The following is a 16,997-nucleotide window of genomic DNA, read 5'->3' on the forward strand; positions in this document are numbered from 1 at the left end:
TCTGTGTGTCCCTCGGTGCTCGGTGTCCCTTTGCACATCCCTGTGTGCCCGGTGTCCCCTGTGCTCTCAGTGTCCCTTGTGCTCGGTGTCTCTGTGTCCCTTTGCACATCCCTGTGCTCTCCGTGTCCCTCTGTGCCCGGTGTCCCTCTGTGCTGGGTGTCCCCTGTGCTCTCCGTGTCCCTTTGCACATCCCTGGGTGCTCAGGGTCCCTCTGTCCTCGGTGTCCCTTTGCACATCCCTGTGCCCTGTGTCCCTGTGCTCGGTGTCTCTGTGCTCTCAGCGTCCCTTTGCACATCCCTGTGTTGTGTCCCCTGTGCTCTCATCCATCCCTGTCCCCTCCATGTCCCCTCCGTGTCCCCCCCTGTGCCACCACAGCCCTGACTGTGCCCAGCAGGGACCCGGCCCTGGCCACTGCACTGTGACAGTGGGTGACAGCCCCCACTGCCTCCCCCCTAATTTATGTATTATTATTTGTTACTGTATGGTATTTATTGATCATTAGTGTTAATTTAACTTCTGCAGATTGCAGATGTATTTATATATTGCTAATATATAAATATCTATTTTTATTATATTTTTTTGTACGCTGTTAAGGTATGACCATCACAAGGATTTATTTATGAATATTGATATTTTTGGTACACACAGAGAAGGGCAGTGCCCCCGCCCATGTGGCACTTCTTTATTTTTGTACAATGGCAGAAGGAAATAAAGTGCTGCCACTGAGACGCCGTGTCCCCGTGTCCCTCTGTCCCTGTGTCTGTCCTGGTGGCTGTGGGCAGGGAGAGCTGAGTTCTGGTGGCCAGGCTGTGCCTGATGCCCCTGCCAGGGCACAGGAGATGTGCCATGGGGTGGTGTGGGGCATGTGGGACAACTCGGTGTGACAAATGGCATTGGCACAAGCTGGGATGTGGCCCGTGGCATGGCACACAATGTGGCACACGAGGGGATGTGGCACACGACACTGTGGCACAGGGCATGTGACATGACAGGCTGCGGTGTGCCACCACAGGGCCCGGCACTGCCAGGGATGTCCATGGTGTGGCACAGGCCACATGACACCTTGTGCCACGTGTCACAGCCCTCTGTGGGCCACCACCACAGTGTCCTGCAGCCTGTGCAGGGCCACCACGGGGGCCGGGCCACCCGCTGCCACCTCTGAGTCAAAACTCCCAAGGCCTGGTCATGTGTCCCCTGGAGTCACTCGTTCCCTGGTGCCGTGTGCCCGAGCGCCTGGCCCCGAGCCTGACTCAGTCCTGGCAGTGCCACCAGCGCGGCCACCACGGCCAGCCGGGGACACCAGTGCGGGGACAATGTCACCATGAAGCAGCCCGGGCCAGCTCGGTGTGCTGGGAGTGACCGTGGGAGTGACCGTGACGGTGCCACCACCAGGGCTGCAGGTACGTGACCCCCGCGGGGCTGGGGCACCCCAAGCTGAGTGTCACTGCAGGGCTGCTGGCTTCTCTGGTGTCCCCAGGGGACACCCAAGGGAAGCCACACATGGGAAAAGCTGTGGGTGACACCTGTGGGGTGGCACTGCTGGGGTGGCACCGCTGGGGTGACACCAGGGGGCACAGGGACAGGGGGAGGCAGCCCCGGCAGGGACCCATCGTGAGCCAAAGGGGAATTTGGTGCCCTCAATTATCGAGCTCTGGATTTCCAGGGCCAGGAGCTCCTGCCCTGCTCGGCACCCCCGATCCCACCACAGCCTCGTCACCACTCCTGGGGGACACCCGAGGATTTTGGTGACCCTGGGATCTGGGTGTCCCTGGGATCTGGGTGACCCTGGGATCTGGGTGACCCTGGAATTGGGGTGACCCTGGGATCGGGGTGACCCTGGGATCGGGGTGACCCTGGGATCTGGGTATCCCTGGAATCAGGGTGTCCCCCTCCATGGGGACACCGCGGGATGGGGACCTGGACAGGAGGCAGAGGGGGATAAGGATGGGGCGTGGGGGGCAATTATGGGGTGGGGCAGTAATGGGGGGAGCCGGGGCAGTTCTGAGAGCGGCAGGGGCAGGTGTCAGAGGGGCTGGGGCAGTTCTGGGAGGGTCTGGGGCAGGTGTGAGAGGGTCGGGGGCAGTTGTGAGAGGGGCTGGGGCAGTTCTGGGAGGATCTGGGGCAGGTGTGAGAGGGTCTGGGGCAGTTCTGGGAGGGTCTGGGGCAGTTGTGAGGGGGGCTGGGGCAGTTCTGAGTTGGGATGGGGCAGTTCTGAGTTGGGCTGGGGCTGGGGGGCAGTGACAGGACGGGGAAGGGCAGCAGGGCACAGCGGCTGGCAGGGGACAGGAGAGGTCCGGGGTGGGGAAGGGGCAGGGGGCAGCTGCAGAGCGGGGATGGGATGGGGCAGTTCTGAGTTAAGATGGGGCAATTCTGAGTTGGGATGGGGCAGTGGGGGGCAATTATGGGATGGGGAGAGGCCATTCTGGGCTGGGGCAGCAGGGGGCAGCACGGGGACAGGGATGGGACAGGGATTGAACCGGGATGGGACCAGGAAGGGACCGGGATGGGGACAGGGATGGGACGGGAATGGGGACAGGGAAGGGGACAGGGATTGAACCGGGATGGGACAAGGAAGGGACCGGGTTGGGGACAGGAATGGGACCGGGATGAGACAGGGAGGGGACAGCGAAGGAACCGGGATGAGCGGACACGGGACAGGGATGAGAAGGGGCAGCACAGGGACAGGGAAGAGGGAACAGAAGGGGGACAGGGATTCGGCAGAGAGGCATCATGGGGACAGGAAGGGGACAGGGACAGGGACAGGGACAGGGTGGGATGACTGCGATGGAGCTGAGGACAGCGGTGGGCAGGGATGCTCAGGGGGGAGCGCTCGGAGGGGTCCAGAGGAGCAGCAGCGGCGGCCTTGGAGCACCGGGGCTTGTCCTCTTGTCCCTGGGCAGGTCAGCAGTGGGGACACTGGAGACACTGGGGACACTGGGGACACTGGGGACAGCTCCCCCTGACCAGCCTGCCCCAGCTCCTCCTGGGGCCCCCAAACCCCACAGGTGCCCCCGGCCCTCACTCTCTCCTGGCAGGGAGGCTCCCCCCGGCCCCTTTCCCTCTCCCTCCCTGTCAGGGTCTCCTCCTGCTGCCCGTCCGCACCGGCACCGGGATGTCCCTGCTGCCAAAGGGACCGGGGAAGGGACATTCCCGGGCATCACCTCCCCTCCCGGTACCTCCCGCCCTGGCATCTCCCGTTCTGTCCTCAGGCATCTCCCCTCTCCCTGTCCAGCCTGTCTGGAGCAGGAATTTGGGTTTTCCCCCCTGCACAGGTGCCGTGGGTTTGTGTTTTTTTCCTGGAGAAACCCCATCCTTTAATCCTCATGCTTTTGCCCCAAGGCTGAGCTGCAGGTGGGGACACCGGTGCCACCTTGGTGACCCCACCATGACCAGGGGTGCCACAGCCCTCGGGGGACCCCAAAGCCCAGCTCAGCTCCAGCCTAGACTCAGTCACCCCTGGGAAATCAAAGAAAGGGGCAAATCCATGTCAACCCCTGCGCACAACCCGCCACGGGGTTCCCTATGCCAATAATTAAGTGCTATTAATTCCTCGGCTAATTAGGTGTGTCAGGCCATCAGACGTCCATCAATAAGTGATGTGCTGCTCCCCGTATCCCAAAAACACCGGGATGAGGCTGCAGAGAGGGAGATGGAGCTCATCGTCCCCGCCCTCCACAGTGCCCAGCTCATCCCTGGTGTCCCGCTAGGACCAGACTGGGCTAAACTGGGCTGGGGCATCAGTGCCACCAGGCTGCTCCGTGCACGGGGAAACTGAGGCACGCAGCGGCCACGGCCCGACCCAGCCAGCACAGAGGGGTCTCCTTGTCCCCCCTGGCCGTGTCCCCCCAAGGGAGGACACTCGGGGTCGTGGTGGCTCTTGCGCCACCGTTCCTGGGCTGTCACCGCGGGTTCACCTGCCGGGGCACAAACTCGCTAAACCTGATTAAAGCTTCAGTCCGGCCCCGTGAGGAAAAAATACAGAGAAGGACAAAAACAAAAAAATCCATTTAACCTGTTTTGCACCCAAATCGGGCAGCGAACAGCCCCGCGGTGTCCCGATCCCACGGGGTCCCCACGGGAGCGTGACCCAGCGCCCTCCTGTCTGCTCCAGGCCGGGGACAGCCCCGCCGAGGCAAGGGTTAACCCTGGGGGGGCCGGTCCGGCCTCTCCCCTGGGTGGGTTTGTCCTTTTTGCCGCGGAAAACCCACCCTTGGCTGATAATCCTTGTGCCCGAAGGGCTGAGCCCGCGGCGGGCTGGGGGACACCGCGGCCATCCCGCCGTGACCGAGGAGCCGTGACCGCCCCTGCCCGCGCCCTCCATCCCTCCAGCACCCCAAACCAACCCCAAACCGACCCCAAACCGACCCCAAACCAACCCCAAACCAACCCCAAACCAGGCTGCTTTACCTCCTTCATTTCACTGCCTGCTCCGGCGGCCGGAGGGGCCCCGGGGGTGAACGGGCTGAGCCCCGGCCCCGCGGCTCCTCCTGCCCGCGCCCCGACACCCCCGAGCCCCACGTGCGGCCGCGCTCCTCCCCTGGGGGGCTTCGATTCATCCCCCCCCAGCCCACCGCAATTCATCACTTCCCCGACCCGCGCGTAAAACAAAACAAAATGATCTGTGTCGTCAATTATTTGATAGAACTTTTTATTTCTAAGACTTCCTGCGATGTGAATGGGAACAGCGATACTCGATTCTCCCAGCCTCCCCTCTCCCCTCCCCTCTTACAACACAGGCTGCCTGCCGGAGACCGGTATATAAACCCCGAGAAGTCCCCCAGTATGAACATGAATTTCTGAAAACTTCCTCTGCCAACACCAATCCCTATTAAGTCGCTCCCGGGACGCGGCTCACAATGAAGTTCGTACCGGCAGGTAAAAAAAAAAATCAAAAAAATCCGACTTTGGGGATACTATTTCCCCTTCTCCCCCTCCCCTTCTTTCCTCCCCCTCCCCTCCGTTTGCCGGTGATGCTCGGGGGCAGGCGGGGCCCGGCTGGAAGCGCCGCTGGAGCCGGAGCGGGGCTCCCGCCGCGCCGCGTCCCCCCGGGATGAGCATCTCTGGGAATTGGCAGCGGCAGCGGAGCGCGGCGCTGGCGCGGTCCAGCCAACATCTGGACACTTATATAACTGGAAATGCTTCCAAGGAAAAAAAAAAATCTCAAGGAGGGGGGGATTTTTTTTTTTTTATTTTTTGTACTTTTAAATACTTCCCCCCCCCCCCCCGCCCCACTCCTGCTTATCCTCCTTGTGGGTCTCCCGATGCCTCAAGCCGAGCGCTGCGAGGATGGGGAGGCTGCCAGGTGCAGGAGGGGTCGGAGGGAGCAGCCCCCGGCCCAGAAGCCGTTCTGGGGGTCCCTCGGGGCAGCTCCCACCCGGGACTCCCCACCCGCGGCCCCGATCCCCGGCACACGTGGGGCAGAGCCTGTCCCTGCCCAGCCGTGAATGGGCTGAACAGCGGCCGGGGGCACAGCGAGAGGGGCTCCGGAGGGGTCAGGGGGTCTGATCCATCCCGTGGGGACGCGCGGGGTGCGGGAGGGAGCTGGAACACGCCCAGGTAAGTCCTGTCCCACCTGGGCAGGGTAAATGAATCGAGGCTTGGGTTACCCGGCACCGGCGGCACGTCCGAGGCGCTGACGAGTGCGGGCGGCTTCGGGGCCCGTCACGGCCCGGGGGCTTGGCCTGGAGCGCGGGACCCCCGCCCTGCCGGGGCCCTGCCGGTGTCACCCGGGTCACCCAGCGGCGGGGACACCCAGGCCGCCCTCCCCGAGGCTGCCCAGCGGAGTCGCGGGCTCCAGAGCCGGTTCGGCCTCTCCGCGCAGGGATGGATCCCGCTTTGGGGGCTCCCGCGGATCGGGGCTCGCAGCTCCCCGCTCTCAGGAGGCTCAGCCGGGGTGACCCAGCTGCCGCAGGCTCAAGGGTCCCCTTGTTCCGCGGCCAGGGATTTCCTGGCTGCAGTCTCTGGCAGCTGCGTCGTCTCTCCCCAGGGCTCCTCGGCGCTGCGCCCGCTTGTCAGACGGGGAAACTGAGGCAGGCGGTGGGGCCGGGGGCGGGAGGAAGGAGGGAGGGCACGCCGAGAGCAGGTTTCCTTGAGGGAGCCCCGCTGAGTCAGCCGGCCCGGGGTGGGGCCTTGCTCCCGAGGCGCCCGGACCAGGATAACGGAGGAAAAAGCTTCTCGCACGTTTGATTAAACACCGCAGGTCGCCACCGGGCCGCTTGCGAAATGTGGGAATGCTGCGGGGCCCCCCGCCGGGAAGGGAGGCGGGGGAGCGCCTGCCGGGGGGCAGGTGAGGGCCGCGGCAGCGGGACGGGAGCGCGGCACGGCCGGGACAGAGCGGGGCTTCGGGCATTCCGGCCGGGCTGGACGCGCACCCGAGCGGGATGAGCCCCTGCTCCGGCTGGACACCCTCCCCTCGGGTGCCTGGGACTGGGATCATCCCCGGTGGATGCACCAGCGGCAGCCAGCACCCCAGGGTGACGGCGGCCTCTCTCCCCTCACAGGCGTCGTGCCCTTCGTGGCCCTGCTCCTGCTGCAGCGGCGGCCCGTGGCCGGCCGGGCGCTGCTGGTGAGCGGCTCGGGCTGCCCCAGCCACGGCCTGTGCCGCTCCAACGTGCAGGAGCAGACCCGCAGGCAGGTGGCCGTGCTCAACGCCACCGCCCAGGAGCTCTTCGGCCTCTACGTAAGTGGCGCTTGGGGACGGCCGGGGGTCACGGCCGGGGGGCCGAGCCGCAGGCGCGGGAAGGGGAGGGGACGCGGCAGGGATGGTGGCACGGGGGACACGGGGGACGTGGGGTGACACCGGCCTCTCCTCGCAGCTGAAGTGCCAGGGAGAGCCGTTCAGCAGCGAGAGCGACAAGCTCTGCAACCCCGCCGGCATCTTCTTCCCCGCTTTCCGCGTCAACCGGACGAGCGAGAGGAAGGAGGTGATGGTGGCCATGTACAAGCTCTTCGCCTTCCTCAACGCCTCGCTGGGCAACATCACGCGCGACCAGGAGGAGCTCAACCCCGTGGCCAAAGAGCTCCTCGAGCGGCTCCACAACACCACCAAGACCACCCGAGGCCTCATCTCCAACCTCACCTGCCTCCTCTGCAAGAACTACAACATCTTCCAGGTGGACGTCAGGTACGGGGACAGCTCCAAGGGCAAGAGCGCCTTCAAGAAGAAGCAGCAGGGCTGCCAGGTGCTCAGGAAGTACGTGCAGGTCATCGGGCAGGCAGCACGTGTCCTCCTACCTCATCTCAGCCCCTCATGAGCGCCCGCCCCGCCTGCGCTGCCTCTCTGCTGCTGGCCGGCCCCGCCGCTGCCTCCCCAATTCCCGCCTTCCTATTTATTACCCGGAGCCTGCGCCGGCCCCATCCGCCCTCCGGTAATTTATTGCCCCTTGACGGGGTGAACGTGTCAGCCCGGAGCGTCCGGGCAGGGCAGAGCCGGCACCCGGCAGGACGAGGCAGCGCATCCTGAGGAGCACGGGCTGGTCCCGGGATGCGCCTCAGCCATCCCCGGGCTCCCACGGGGTGTGGGGAGCCATGGGGTGGCAGCAGGGCCGGACTGTCCCCCAAGGACGGTGTCACTACGGAGAGCAGCACCCGGGCAGATGCCCCTGAGCACCGTCTGAAAGCCTTCGCTTCCCTGGAGAAAGGATTGTGAGGAGGGACATTGGGATGCAGGGACGTGGGGACGCGCTTCCCCTGCACATTTTAACTCTGGGCTCCCCTGCAAGGAGCCAAACTGAGGGTACTGGTGGCTGTGCTGGCTGGGGCTGGGTCCCACCATCCGGGACAAGGCCACCTGTGTGGGACAGTCACCCCACCGTGGAGCATCATTCCCCCGCGCGGGCACGGCGGGGCACGGAATGTCCTCTCCTCTGGGAAAGCGCTTTTCCCTTTGGAAGGGCTCTGAATGTACGAACGGCCAAGAGCTGGGCTTTGCATGGCTGGAGCCAGCCCTGGCGTGGGGACGTGGGACAAGGGGACACGGGGACATGGGATATGGGGACACAAGGACATAGGGATGTGGGACATAGGGACATGGGGACACAGGGACACAGGACATGGGATATGGAGATACAAGGACATAGGGATGTGGGACATGGGGACACAAGGACATAGGGATGTGGGTCATGGGGACATGGGGACATGAGGACATAAGGATGTGGGACATGGGGACGTGGGGACATGGGATATGGGGATACAAGTTCATAGGGATGTGAGACATGGAGACACAAGGACATAGGGATGTGGGACACAAGGACACGGGACATGGGATATGGGGACACAAGGACATAGGGATGTAGGACATGGGGACACAAGGACATAGGGATGTGGGTCATGGGGACATGGGGACATGGGGAAGGGCCCCAGGCCGGTGGCAGGTGGCGCTGGCTCGCTCCCAGCACCAGAGCGGGCTGTGTGTGTTATTTATTGACTCCGTGGAAAGCCCAGCGTGCACTGAGACCTGACTATTATAATTTTATTGTTAATAATAATTAACTATTGTTAATAATATTTGTGGTAATATATTGCCAGAACTCTATTTAAATATTTATTTTTTTATATGTGCTGTACTTTTTTTAAATAAACCAATACAAACAGACTGCATTTGGCTGCTTTTCCTTGGGTGCCTTTTGTGCTCACCCTCAGACACCTCTGCTCCCCCAAAACACCCATGGGGCTACCCCAAAACCCCTCAAGGCATCGCTGTGGATCAGCCCCCTGTCACCTCATTCTTTCCTTCCTTCCCACCTGCTATGGCATGGCTGATTTGAAATATATTTTTCCAGGTGGAGGGAGTGTTTAAATTGACTCACCAGCGGCTCAAAAGTGCTGGGATGATGTGGGACCATCGTGGTGCAGGGATTGTCCTGGCACGGGGAGCGTCGTGGTGTGGGCACCATCATGATGAGGGCACCATCCCAGTGTGTGGGAGCACCTCGGTGTGGGCAGCCCCACTCTGGCAACCCTGGAAGTTCCTGGGGAAGCGGAGAAGGGCTGGGAAGAGGCAGAGGGAGCAGAGTGAGCATGTGCGAGGTGGAGGGGACACACCAGATAAAATCAGAGCCGCTTCCCAGGCGGTGCTGGGAGAGGCTCAGCACAGCTCTGCCGGGGCCAAGACCACCTAAGGCTGCAGCAGTGGCCGGGTCCTCGCATGGGGCTGTATCGGTTAACAAGGGCCTGATTATACAGGAGACGTTGGAGCAGGATGATGAAATTTTCCTCCTCCTCCGGAGCCCTTGGGCCACTGGCCAAACCTCCCAGGCATGAGACAGCAAGCGGATGAGCTAAGATCCTGTGTGATCATCTCTCGTGTCTCAGAGGAGCCCCGACCTAAAGATCACCACAGAAATTCAGAAGTTGCCCCCTAAACCCCTCTTCCTCTGCCCAGTTGTGCCCTCCAGCTCCTATGGAAGTTTCATGGCATGGGTTTGGCCCCAGGCTGGCACTGCCTTGTGCCAGTGGCAGCCTCGTGCCGCTCCAGTGGTGGCAGCAGGGCCAGCTGTGCCCATTTCCAGCCTGGCCCTGCTGTCCCTCGATGGAAGGGGCAAATGCCAAAACAGAACGAGCTCCTCCATCCCACACCCAGGGACATCCCTGCATGCAATGGTGTCTCCCCATGCGTGATGTGGCTTTCTTCCATCACCCAGCCTGCCACCAGGGAAGGGACCCTGGGTGTCCCCGGTGTCCCTGCCCTGGAGGATGCCCATTTTGGGGTTGCAGCCCATTTGTGGGGCTGCCTGCCCTCAAAGCAATACAACACCCGCCAAAATACAGGCACGGGACAGGGTATCATCGGTTTAGGGTGGGCATTATGCCCCGGGGCCAGTCGTGCAGCACTTGCCACCACGCCTCCCTGATGGCCGTCAGGGTCATTCTGACCCCTGGCCCTGCAGCTGGGGACACACAGGTGTCCCCATTGTCACCACGGCGTCATGTGGCCAACATTTCCTATGCTGAGAACTCCAGCGCTGCTCATCCAGACGGTAGCCTTCCCTTGTGTCAACACGCACATCTCGTTCCCGCCAGGGATGCGGAGGGTGGTGCCAGGGGGTGCCACCAACCGGCCCCGGGCAGCTCGGGGGCTGGCAGGGCCCGGGGGCAGGGCCGGAGCCGGGAGCGGGGCTGGGGACGCTGCGAGCCAGGAGCTGTGCACATCTGGATTTCTCACGCTTGCCTTCAACATCCCTCCTCAACCAGATGGCAAAAATAAATAAATACAATAAATCAAGCCTCCTGACATAAATCGGGAACTCACGCCCCGGCTCTGCGTTTCATGAGTCTCTCTGGAAGACAGTCAAACACAGGCGAGGACAATGGGTTCACTTCTCCCCTGTGCCGGGTCATTCTCAGTTAAGGCTCATTAGCAGCAGGCGGGGGATTAACTCTTCCTTCCCTGGAAACGCGTGGACAAGCCCCTAAATTTCCCCAAATCGCTTTCTCTCCCCTCCCGTGAGTGTTTGGAGCCGGCGGTAGCCCCCGGTTGGTGCCATCGCCCCAGCGAGGCAGGACGCGCTGCTCTGCTCACCCCAGGCTCGGGAGGGATGGAAAGGGCTTTCAATTACCTCAGCCAGCGGCTGATCCCACCCAGCCGGCGCCCCGGGGAAGCGGGCCAGCCCCGCGGGCCGGACCGGGAGCCCCGCGAAGGAACCGGCCCTGCGGCTTCCCCGGCGGCACCGGCAGGACCCTGTCAGTGACTGCCCTCCGGAGCAGAGGAGCTGGGCTGGCTGGGACGGGAGCCAGGAGGGGCTCCGGGGAGCCGTCCCTGCGATGGGAGCGATGCCCGCGCCCCGATAACGGAGCGGCCTGACCGCGGGCCCCGAGCGGCGGGTCAGCGCTGCCTTCGGGGAGCGGGATACGTGAGGAGCTGCTCCTGCCCGCGGTGAAGTCAGTGCCGCTCCTGGGTGTGACTGACTGACCTCAGCCCTTGGCCCCGCGGCGCGGATCATGTGCTGCTGCCTGACGCCGCCGAACCCGGCCGGACGGGCCCTGCGCTGCCCCGGGGCCGCGGCCAGACGGGACTTGCCGTCCGCGGGGCAGGTGCGGGGCTGGGGCACCCTCGGCCGCGCGTCCCCTCGGCGGCGTGAGCCGCGCCGCATCCCCGGCACCGAGCGGGCAGGAGCATCCCAAACCGGGTTGAGCTCGCCGGCAGAGCCGGGGGTGGCGGTGGGGTCGTTCCCTGAGAGATCCAGGTGGAGCATCCCGCCTTTCCCCGTGTGCAGCCGGGCTGGGTCGGACCCACGGGTGCCCACGGCAGAGCCCCTTCCCCATCCAGCGGTGCCCCCAAGGCTCGGCACTGGGCAGACGCCTTTGGCTGGTGACCGGGTCCCCAGCAGGTCCCCGCGGCGGGTCCCCGAGGACGGGAACATCGCATCCCGAGGGCCGGCTGGAGGCTCCGTCCCGGGCTGGCCGGCGGCCCGAGCACGCAAAGCAGAGCCGGGCCCATCTGAAACGCATTCGGGCACTGTTGCTGCAATAGCAGATGCTCCTGCGGGTCGCCGGCCACATCACAGCCCGGCCGAGCGGGAACCGCACGCTCACATGGGAAGAAACAGTTCTCGTCCCAAACGGCTCGAACTCCTAATTGGGGACCAACCGTGACAAATAAACAAGACAATGGGCTGGAGGCGAGACGAACGCAACCTCTGTCGCAGGACCCGGCTCCGAGAGCCGCCCCCGTGCCCAGCAGGGGACCTGGCACGGGCCCGCAGCAGCCGGGGAGGGCAGGGGGCAGGATCCGGGCCCCCGGCAGAGCCACGCTCTGTGTGACACCGCCGGGGCTCGGCTGGCTCGGGAGCAGGATGACACATCCCCACGGTCCCCCGAGACCCCTGTCGGTAGCTTTGCTCAGCAAGTGTTCGGTCTCATTTGGAGCGGGATCAACTCCAGCCCTGTGGAGCTGCTGGAGCGGCCTCTCCTGCTGCACCCCAGCTTGGGGCTGGCTGGGGACCCCCGCACGGGGCTCAGGGACCCTTCTCCACCGGGGAGGGGACAATTCGGGCAGCCTTGGAGCGACGGCCGGGGCCAGCCCCGGGGATCTGATAGCGCTGTTATCTCGGCGCCGCTATCGCCCTCTAACAGAGATCGGGGCATTTCCGCAGCCCCGGCTGCGCTTGGCACCGATGGAGGAGCTCGACAAAGTGCTCAGTGCCCTGGCCAGACCCTCAGCATGCAGAGCACCCGGACATCAGTGCCCAAAAGGGAGTGAACCTCCCAGCTCTCCCGCCCCTGCTCTGCTCGGGTCTCATGGGATGTGGAATCTGCTGAGCCTAAAGCCCAAAATTCAGCAGGACTTGTGAGATTGAAGCTGTTTGAGACACATTTGCATAACAAGGCATTTCAGATGGCCTGAGCCAACATAATTCCGGGCCCTGAGGAGGAAACCAGGGCTCAAGGGAAAGATCTCACCTAAGGAAAGGGAGGGCACTTTGTGATGTGGCAAGGGTGAAGAGATGGGAAGAAAATTGTTTGGAAGCAAATCCCAAGCAGGCTCCCAGAAGAGCAGGCAACACTGGGAGACACACATTAGGCTGGCAGGGATGGAGGGGAAGGAGCAGCCCTGGGACTGAGCAGGAGCTGTGGCAGGTCCCCAGGCTCCTTAGGGACTGCAGAGAGGGCACACACCCCTGAAGCCCCCTGTGCCCCTCTTGCTGCTCCAGCTGGTGGCCTCCAGCCCTGCAGGGCACATGGGTTGTGCCACCTTTGGCTGCACATCAGTGCAGCTCTGGGGGAAGATGAGCCCCTGCTGTCCCTTTTCCCACTAAAACTAAATCAGGGAGCCAGCAAAAGGAGGGGAGAGAAACAGAGGAATGGAAAACAGAGGTTCCTCTCGATATGGAGGGGAGAGGGACAAGAGCCCTGGCTGAGACTGGTGGGTCTGTCCCTGCTCTTTGCTCTCCCCACACGCTCCACCCCCAGGGCACTGCAGCACTTCCAACCCAGTGGCACCACAGGGGAAGAGGGGGACATTCTCAATTAAAACTGAGGATGTTCCACCCTAAATTTCTCTGCTCAGGGACTCACCCAACACCAGCAGGACCCCTCTGCTGAGGACTCCCAGCCCATGCCTACAGCAAGGCAGGGATTTAGCCCTGACGGGCGCTTTGGGTACCCCACTGAACTGGGCTGCCCCTCCCTCACCTGGCTGAGCTCCCCACGAGGATGCCAAGCTTCCCCCTGGCCTTCGGGGCATCTGGGACAGGTTTTAGGGCCAGGAGAGTTGACATGTTCATTTATTACAGCAGAATGGAGTGCTACCTGGCCTGGGTCACGCTCCCCTCTTGTTTCCTAAGAAAACAAGGTGTGCGTGCAATCCCGCCGGGCGAGCGTGTGCGCGCCTGTGGCTGCCAACCAAATGTGACTAAGGGCCCGAGGCTGCAGAGATAGGAAGTTCCTACACGTCTTGTGAAGGCAGGAGAGGGAGAGGAGCAAGCTCCAAATGAGGCCCCACGGCAGCAGAGCATGAACCCAGCCCTTAGAAGCCACTGGAGATTCTCCTCCTCTGCAGCCGGGCCCTGTGAGGCACAAACCTGCTGCTAGAAAGATTTCTCCTAGCTTTTTCCCCAGCCTGGCATTTCCCACATGGGCTCTGCTGTTGGGGCAGGAAGGACAGCCATGGGTGGGTGAAGTCTGTCTCTTCCTGGCAGCCCTGGTGAGATGCCTGCCAGGCTCTGGGATGGGGATTTCCACGCGGAAGCTGTGGTCACCCCACCTTGGTGTTGCCAAACCGTGCTGGCAAACACCTCACCTCGGTGCTGCTGTGTGTCAGCCTGCTGTGGGGGCTCTCTGAGGTGCTCATCACCCTGGGGTCATCCTGACACCTTTGGTCCCATCACCCCAGTGCAACTGGTCACCATTATCCTGACACTACCAGCCTCCATCTCCCTGGCACACTGGTCCGCATCATCCCAGCAACCAGTCCCCACCAGCCCAGCACCATCAATTCTCATCACCGCAACAGGACCAGACCCCACCAGCCCAGTACCATCACCCCATCACCCCAACAGGACCAGTCCCCACCACCCCAGTACCACAGGTCCCAATGCACTAACAGGACCAGTTCCACCATCCCAATGCCATCACACCAGCACCCCAACAGGACCAGTCCCCACCAGCCCAGTACCACAGGTCCCCATCACCCCAGCACCACCAGTCTCCAGGGCACTAGGAGCCGCAGCCCCTCAGGATTTACCACTCCCTAGGGACTAAGTGAAAGGCTTTCACCTCTCCTAACCCTGCTGTAATCAATGTCAAAGCTTCCCTTGCTCCCTCCAGCACCCTGGGCAGGGCGGCCCAGCCCAGCTCCCGGTGCCGGCGGCAGAGAGAGCTCCGCAGGCCCGACCCCGGGCGCATCCACATCCTCGCATGCTCGCCTTGCAGCCAAGCCCTGGAGGAAACAAGCCCCAGCTGTGCCTCCTCACAGCTACCGTGACCGGGCTCTTCCCCCAGAAGGTCTGGGCCGAGCAGCGGGAGGGACCTGCCCCGCCGTGCCGGAGATGGGGCAGAACGGGCTGCACTCGGCGGATGGGATGCGCAGGGTGCAAGGGCTCCTCTCTCCCCGCACCGACCTGCGGCACCACGGCCGGTGGAAAGCCGGGATCAGACAGGTCCCATCCCGGTTCCTCGGGGCCGGTTCCTCGCAGGGCTGTGTTTACATGTCCCCGTGCCGGCCCACATCTGTGTTTATGTGTGTGTTTCCGTACGGGTGCGTGTGGCTCCGTGTGTGTGGCGGGGTTTCTGGGTGTGTACGGGTGTCTCTTCGCGTCGGGCTCTCAGTTAACCTCTTAGAAAATGAAAACAAGCCTGGAAGCCTGGCAGCTGCTGCCGAGCCCCGCTCCAGCGCCGCTTCCAGACAGACGGTAACCGCAGGTCTGATGACCGAGCACACACACGCTTCCCTTCGGGCCTTCTTAATTGCGCCGTCAGATATTCTGAAACAAAGGAAATTAAAGACTAAACTGATAGCAATAAATATGTCACGGGAGCGACGGGAGGCGGGCAGCTCCCTGGGCGGCTGGGAACTGGCAGCAGGGAGGGAGAATGGGATGGGGAGCTGCAGGAACCGCGGGCAGGAGCCCAGGCTTGGTCAGGGCTCTAATGAAAGTTGGGTGGGCATTGGCAACGCCGCTGACCCCGGGAGAGGCCTGGGAACGCTCCAGCACAGACGGGCTGGATGGCCACGTTGGATTTCTCATGGAAACTTGTGTAGGTTCTTGCCAGGTCCCAGGATTTTTTTTTTTTTTCCCTTGTCTTTGCCCAGATTTTCTCGAAGCGGCTCCTCTGATTCCCTCCAGCTGCCTGCACGCGAGCGCTGCAGCAAACGCCTGGAGAGAGGTGGCAGGAGGGATGGCATCCTCTCCCAGTGGGCACATGGCTGGTGGCACCTGAGGGGACTGCTGGGCACAGATCTGTTTGCCTGCAAAGTGTCAGCACCGGTTTAGGGGCTGAGCTGGATGGAAACCACCAAAACGGTGCTCGAGGATGGGATGGGGGAGCACTGGGAAGCCGAGCTGGTGCAGGCAGGCTTCAGAGCAGGGGTGAGCAGGACCTGGCAGCAACTTTGGCAGCGGCTTGCAGAGCACGGGAACCACTGTTCCACCAGCTGCCAGCTGATGGGATGAGGTGATGACTTTGAGAAAGCCCTGACCTAGCATGGGAACAGCCTGGCAGAGGGGCAGGAAAAGCCCAGTGCCTGCTGAGCCTGGGAAGGTGGAGTGGGAGATGCAGGGGATGTGGTGGAGCAGGGCAGCGAGGTCTGCTGTCCACCACTGGAGGGTGGGACAAGACATTCCGGGACCTTGACCACAGCAAGAGACATTCAGGAGAAATCTTCCTGATTTTCCAGGATTGCTGCCTGCGGGAGAGCCCCAGGAAGAGACAGGACAGGGATGCAGAGTAGGCAGGAGCCTCACTCCCACACAGGAGCTGCTCACTGCAGCATCTCCAAGCTTCACTCCCCAGTTCCACGGACTTTCTCCCAACCTCAGCTTCCCAGCTGGGATGTGCAAGCAGCTCGGTTGAGAGAAGATGGAAGCAAGAGTGGATCGGACATGGCAGGATGAGGGGTTGAATTCGGGCAGCAGAAAGGCTTTGCTGGGCTAAACCCCTTCTGGAGCCAGGAGGTTTTTTGGCGTGCTCGCAGCGGTGTCCAGCCTATTGTGGGAAAGCGCCGAGCGCCGGTCCCAGCGCTGGAGGCAGTGTCACACGGGGAGCGCTGCGGAACCAAGGCACTTCTGGCTGAAAAACATCTTTCCATAACCACAGGAGAGCAGAGAGCCAGCTGGGCAGAAAACACAGGCAGGGCACTTCCCTAGAAATATCCAAACACCTCCAAAAAATAACCTGAGGTAGCAACTGTCCCCAGCCCCGCGGCTGCATTGATCCCGTTTACATCTCCCAAATCCCCCGGCGCTCCCAGCTCTGCTATTCCCCTCTTCTGGCGCAATTCCTGCCAAGTTCCTCGGGCGCCGATCCAAAAGGCAGCTGGGTGTCCCTGCGGCACCCGCAGCCTTTTTGCTGATGGGCACTTTGCAGGGGCAGCTTCCCTTCCCGGGAGCCGGAGGGGAAGGAAGCGCGGCCGGCGGGGCTGGCAGTGACCCGTGGCGCTGCCACGAGTGGCCCGAGCGCGGCTGCCGCTTCCGCTGCTCGGGATTGCGAAGCCGCTGCCCCGGGGCGCTGCAGGCAGCTGGCAGGGCAGGGAGCGACGGGCCGGGGCGCTCCGTGCCAGCCCCAGATCCTGGCGGGGCCGCCTGCCATTCCCGCCGGGATGTGCTGGGTGCCAGGGGCAGGCGCGGCCCCGCGGGGTCAGCCCGCAGCTCCCGGTGCCGTGTGCTGGGACAGAGCCAGACCTGCTGGCACAGGGAACATTCAGGTGCTCAGCCTGGTCTGGAGCCCAGGAATTTGGTCCAAGAATGGGGCAGCCCCGAGGAGCAGGGCAGGAGGGAGGCACAGTTTGCTGGAGCTTGAGCATCTCAATCCCAGCTGCAGCTGCTGTAGGGTCCATACTG

The 16,997-nt window shown here is 62.9% G+C and overlaps 1 protein-coding gene across 1 annotated transcript; it reads left to right on the forward strand.

Annotated features, from left to right (window-relative positions):
• Positions 1 to 6,222: 6,222 nt before the first annotated feature.
• LIF (LIF interleukin 6 family cytokine) lies at positions 6,223 to 7,439 on the forward strand. Its single transcript, XM_063173466.1, has 3 exons — positions 6,223 to 6,286; positions 6,501 to 6,679; positions 6,816 to 7,439. The coding sequence occupies exons 1-3, from the start codon at positions 6,223 to 6,225 to the stop codon at positions 7,251 to 7,253; spliced, it is 681 nt and encodes a 226-aa protein (XP_063029536.1). The 3' UTR covers positions 7,254 to 7,439.
• The last annotated feature ends 9,558 nt before the right edge of the window (positions 7,440 to 16,997 follow it).

This window comes from Melospiza melodia, chromosome 20, assembly GCF_035770615.1.
Source record: "Melospiza melodia melodia isolate bMelMel2 chromosome 20, bMelMel2.pri, whole genome shotgun sequence".
NCBI classification, from domain to species: domain Eukaryota; kingdom Metazoa; phylum Chordata; class Aves; order Passeriformes; family Passerellidae; genus Melospiza; species Melospiza melodia.